The sequence below is a fragment of the Lissotriton helveticus genome, chromosome 5_1 (genome assembly GCF_964261635.1).
Source record: "Lissotriton helveticus chromosome 5_1, aLisHel1.1, whole genome shotgun sequence".
Classification (NCBI taxonomy): Eukaryota; Metazoa; Chordata; class Amphibia; order Caudata; family Salamandridae; genus Lissotriton; species Lissotriton helveticus.
Window position 1 is genome coordinate 228,198,075 of NC_136065.1, and position 6,125 is coordinate 228,204,199.

General features: G+C 46.7%; 1 protein-coding gene across 1 annotated transcript in view; it reads right to left on the reverse strand.

Moving 5' to 3' along the window:
* Positions 1 to 2,837, reverse strand: part of PHPT1 (phosphohistidine phosphatase 1) — a 57,217-nt gene extending 54,380 nt beyond the window's left edge. Inside the window, exon 1 of the mRNA XM_078642068.1 lies at positions 2,583 to 2,837. Coding sequence (XP_078498194.1) covers positions 2,583 to 2,733 — 151 coding nt within the window. The 5' untranslated portion in view covers positions 2,734 to 2,837. The remainder of the gene's footprint in view (positions 1 to 2,582) is intronic.
* Between the last annotated feature and the right edge of the window lie 3,288 nt (positions 2,838 to 6,125).

Here is a 6,125-nt window from a genome sequence, read left to right on the forward strand (position 1 = left end):
TGACGATCTAAACTCTAGTTGAAGCCACAAGAAATGATGAGTGTCTGCAGTTAGCCATCGCAGCACTCCGAGCAAATGACTGACGACCCATCCAGACCAGCATGGCCAGGCGGACAATCCCAGCAAAATACACTTTACAGTTGTTAATGAGGGTCAAAGAAGAGCTGTACACTGACAGCAGCGGATGCCATTTGCGAGGCCCACGCATCCCGTCAAGCATGACACAGCAAGCAGTGGAACTTGCAGACAGGGGACACCAAGGCGTGGTGAAGACGAAAAGCAGGCTGAGGGCAAAGGTGTGGTTCCCAGGAATGGATACGATGGTTGAACAGACTGTCAGAACCTGCCAATGGTGCCAAGTCTCAGGCCAGCTGGAGCGACCCGCACCCGTCATTACGGAAGCAAATTTACAACGAACCTGGGAGTGAGTCAGCATGGACTTTGGGCACCTGCCCAATGGACACTACGCTCTAGTAGTCCTAGACGACTACACAAAATACCCTGAGATGGAAATCGTAGGAAGCCAAACTGCAGGGAAGTCATCACCAAAGTGGAAAAAAATCATTGCTACACACGGGATCTTTGAAGTGGTGAAGACGGATAATGGCCCACCCTTTCAAGGACAGGAGTTTGCTGACTATCTCGCATCCCGGGGCATCCGTCATCGTAAAGCGACACCACGTTGGCCTCAAGCAAATAGGGAAGTTGAGCTGTCCATGCGCACCCTCAACAAGGTCATCAGCATTGCTCATGCTGAAGAAGCGCCCCCTAGAACGGGCGATATACAGCTTCCTGGGGGAATACCATCTGACGCTACATCTCACGACAGAGAGCACGGGGCACGCAAGCATGGGTCGAGTTGTACGAGACACTATTCCCAATCACCCGACCTGGGACCCTATCCCCATTGACGGAGCTCGAGTCCTAGAAAAAAGGACCAACACCAACGTCTGATCCAGTATCAACAAAAAAGCAAAGACCTCAAACATCCGTGAAGGAGATAAAGTGTATGTCAAAGACAGACATCCTGGGAACAAATTCCGCCTCCCATTTGAGCAATTCCCGTGGACAGTAACCCGCTGAAGAGGCACGATGATCACAGCCCTGAAGATCTTACACGTAATGTCTCTTTCTTCAAGAAAGTAAATGCCAGGACACCTAACCTCCAAGTCCAGAGAAGAGATGACACAAGCCCAAGTCTGAGGACAACAGAAGATGGTGACACTGGCCTGGGGAGGAGCCCTGTGGCTGTCCCGAGCGTGCCAGACCAAAGGCACCCATCTCCCCAAAGAAGCCATGACGGAGAACGAGCCATCTCCCCACTGAGATCTCTGGGTAACTGTGCCATGGGAGAAGGTGCTCCGCCTCTGGTCCCCTCCAGGGAAGAATGTTCCCAGTATCATCTGCGGGGCAATCCTGCCCCCTCCTCCAGTCTGGCGGGGTTCTTTGTGTGAGGACCCACCGTCACGTGAGAAGCTGCGACTGAGAGCTGTGCCGTATATCTAAGTGAGGCCACTCCTCAACTGGTAACAGATTATTGTTGTTTCATGTTATTGTGTTTAATTAATGTGAAGAGGAATGTAATGTTCTCAATGCGGGGCGACGGTCCAGTTCACCTCTGCACTGAGTGTACGTCTACACGCTGGCGCAAGACGCAATGCGCTTTGATAAAATAAAGGAACGGGGCCCAGCAGCGGTAGTTGGGACTGCATAACGAAACCAAGCACTGGTGTCCCGAGTGTTATTTGCGCCCACGACACGCACATAGCTCTGCGCATGCAAGAGCACTACACTGACCTCAAGCCAGGTGAGCATTGTCGCGGAAGGGAAATCCTTTAAAGAGAGTCAATTTCTCTCTGGATTTCCATTCTCTTTTAGAAACTCAGGAGCAGCAACATTGTTGTGGTGTCACCAGAGCTTTAAGTGGAAGCTTCTTCAATATTATATAAAAGCCATAGTTACTGCATATTTATCTTATGCATCTGACAACCATTGATAAAGCCAATAGTCCTGACTTATTGTAGGTATGATGTTGCTTGTGTCATATCTGGATGCAATGACAGAAACAGCAAAATACAAGTCTGGCGGCACACTATGCTAAGCACAGATTTTTAGCTTAGGTGTTTTTAAGCCACTCCCTTAATTACATTGGCCACGCCCCTTTGAGAGACACCCCCCGTGTTTTCATCCCATTTAAAGCCCTGGATAGCTCGAACCCTACAAGACCTCTTAGAGCCAGTCAGACCCCTGGCTCGGCACTCCTGTTGATTTGGTCGCTCGACTACCGGTCCTTTGTGGGAATGTCGACATTGTCCCTCCACGTCCTACTTCTGAGCTTTAATGTGACCACCACGGCACGGGCCAGAAGAAAGCCAAATATGTATTTCAATTTAATTTTGGGAGTTGTAGTGTGTGTTTGGTTTAAGTGACCCAATTGCTGGATACTCTTGGTAGGAACTACTGTAACACCCAAGTCCACAAATGGAATCAAACCCGGTTCACGTGGAAAGAGTTCTAACTTTAGCCGGGATAAACCTGGCCGGGCTTCTAACTCCCACGGCCTTCCCCCTCTCCCTGCTCACCGTGGTACTCGGCCCAGCCATATCCACGCACTATGTCCTTGCCCTCGTCAGGACCTCCTCCGTTCGGGCGCACGCGGATCAGCACATATTTAAACACGCCGTCTGGATCTATATCCACATCAGGAATTTTCGACAACCCCACGGCCGCCATGTTCTTCCAATAACCGGCTCTGACAAGCCACGCGGGAGTTACGAACCAATGGGAAACATAGTGCAGCGTGATAGTTCCAACTTCCAATTCGAGCGAATCCCCGCCTACCCGAATCCCTAGACCAATCAGATCAAGATCTGTGAAAAGAGAGGGGGGGCGGGGCGTCGCAAATCATACGGTAAACTAGCAAATTTTTTTTGTGTGCAGATTTATATAGCGCGAACTCAACCCGAAGGTAGTGAGGACACATTAAAAACCTGAGCGAGTGAAAGAGGCTGCAGCAGTTGTATGGGCACATAGAGAATTCTTCCGAAAAATCGCGGGGCAACTATAATTTATTTAATATTCGTGTTAAATGTTGTTTTTCAACCTATGAGTTATGAAGCAAATAAAGATTTGCTTCCGGCTGTATCTACCTCAAAATGAGTTTTCCCGAATTTCGAAGAACACGTTTACCCGTCTGGAAGTTCAATCAGCTGTTACAGTGTTTCTCTAAAATGGGCGCGGTTAGAGAAGTATCGTTAGGATTTTCGGAAGCGTGGTCTGTGAGATTAAAGTAGTGGATTTCTAATGTAAACTAGAATCTATGCTCCACTAAAGTGTTTCCTGAATTCTGACCGTTATTTGGGTGACTCTGTGAGCTTTCTGTTATTGCACCCAGACGTATCACAGAACGAGGTGGAGCACATACACCTACAGCAAGTAGTACTATCAAAATAAATGAGTTAATACCAATGATATTGTTACGAATAAAATTGAAAATGTTTCAATTCTGAAAACAGACAAATAAACATTGGCAATGTCTGTGGGGTGGGTAACGGTCTGTACTGTCCTGTTTCTCATTCACTCCTGTTTCTTAATTTATTTTATTTATTTAATGCATATTTATAAATCGCGGACTTTACCCGAAGGTGGCAGAGCACTGTACAATAGGACCAGTGACGTTACATGAGAGAACTGTTACAGGAATAGAACAAACAAAAATAGCATGCCATATAGTCAAAGCAACGCAGGCAGAAGGCACACAATCGCAAGCACAGCATGAGCAGACTGTACAAGCAAAGGTAAGAATAAATATGACAAATTTTACAATGACTAAAGAACTTCCTGGCAAACAAAAGCAGGCCATAGAATCAAAACAACGCAGCAAGCACAGGATGTAAAAACAAAAATATAAACATATGTGACAAATTTACAATGACTAAAGAGCTTCCTGGCGGGGTCTGAGAGGGAGGGAATTAGTTCTGAAAGTGTCTTTGGAATAAAAGAGATTTGAGGTCCGCTTTGAAGATCTGGATGGAGGTGGTGGCACGGACGAAGGAGGAAGCGAGTTCCAGATTCTCACCGCATTACCTGAGAACGATTGTGCCAACAATTTTTCTCTTTCGAAGGAGGGGGTTCAAGAAGGAACTTTTCAGAATTCCGAGAAGGTCTTGAGCCTCCAGACAATTTGAGTTTATTCGCCAGATAGCGAGGGGAGGAAGAGTGCAAAGCTTTGTGGGTGATGCACGCTGTTTGTAGATAGCTCTAGCCTCGATGGGAAGCCATCGGAGAGAAGACAGGATAGGAGTGATGTGGTCACTACGTTTGGACCCTGAAATGAAGTGAGCTGCTGAGTGGAGGACGGATTTGAGGGGGGAGAGGTGAGATTTGGGAAGGCCAGTCAGAAGAGAATTACAATAGTCAAGTCTAGAGAGAACTAGCGATTGGACCTAGGTTTTTAGGTCATTCTCCGAGAAGAACTGACGAATCCCCCATAAAAGTCGCAGTTGATAACATGCGCTCTTGGCCATGGAGTTGATGTGTGAGAGTAGGTTGTCTTTTATCAAGTATGACACCTAAGGATTTAGCGCAGTCCACAATGATAGGTCTACTGTTGAGTAGATTCGATTGATCCATCCAGGCTTGAACAGGAGGCGGAGAGAGAGAGACAGATATGAGGAGGAATTCCGTTTTGGAGGGATTGAGAATGAGTTGGTGAACTAGCATCCAGTTGTGAATAGTGTTGAGAGTAGAGCTGAGTAGTGAGAGATCATGAGGGGAAGATACCTTGAGGTAGATTTGGGTGTCATCCGCATAGAGATGGTAGAGGATTCCAGATTTGCTTAGATGGTTCCCCAATGGTTCCAGATAGAGATTGAACAGAGTGGGAGCAAAGATAGAACCTTGAGGGACGCCTTGACCAACCACCAGTGGAGACGAGAGACTGTTTGCAATCTTGATCATTTGGGATCTGTCCGAGAGGAAAGAGGCAAACCATTTGAGTACTGTGCCGTCCACGCCCATTCTCTGTTGAAGAATGTTAAGGAGGGTGTTGTGATTAACAGTGTCAAAAGCTGCAGAGAAGTCAAGAAGAATCAGAAGGCATGATTCCCCTGAATCGAGAATATGCAGTGCATCATCGATCACTTGCAGCAGGGTTGTTTCAGTGCTGCAGTTTTGAATAAAGCCCAACTGGAACATGTCGAGGAGATTATTGTCCATAATGTGTTGGGAGAGTTGTTTTGCAACACATTTTTCTGTGATCTTTGAAAGAAAAGGGAGATTGGTGATGGGGCGGAAGTTATTGAGGTCATTTGCATCTGCAGTTATTTTTTTTAGAAGGGGGTAACCTGTCCTGTTTTGAGGACAATAGGGAGGGATCCTTGACTGAGGAAGAGATTGACTAGCCTGGTCCAGTAGGAGAGAGTGTTAGTATAGAAATCAATGGCGATGCCACTGGGAATGGGGTCAGAGGAATGGTTGGAGGGTTTGGTTTTGCGGATGCATTTGAGAAGATCAACCTCTGAGATCGCGGCAAAGTTCTGCCAAGTGACTAAGGATTTTCGCTCCTCAATGGGGGTGGAGTGGGTGACCTGTTCCACCAGAGATTTTACCTTTTGATCGAAGAATAAAGCGAACTCAGTTGCTTTCTTTGATGCATCCTCAGGCTTGATGGTTTGGGGAGAACAATTTGGGTTTTTGATGAGGTCAAAAAGTTTTTGGGGTCTGTTTTTAGCTGAATCGAGGAGGGATCTGAAATGTGATGTTTTTTCCTGGAAGATGTGTTTGTGGCATATGGATCTTGCTGAAAGTAAAAGAGAGAGGTTGGGGGGGATGGAGATTGTCTCCAGTGCTTCTCCAAGATTCTAAGGTTTTTCCTTTCGTCATAGAGAGCTTTGTTGAACCAAGGAGCTGATGGGGTGGGTCTTTTTCTTTTGCTTTGGAGTGGAGCAACCTTGTCGATTTCGACTGCAAGGATTAAAAGGCAAAGGGGAGTGAGATCATTGACAACCGTATTGGAGTCTAGACTAGGAAGAGACTGCATAGCTGAATCACATAGAGTCTCAAGATCAATGTTTTTTGTGTTGCGGAACCACGTAGTGGCTCTTTTGGGTTGGCCGAGACTTAAA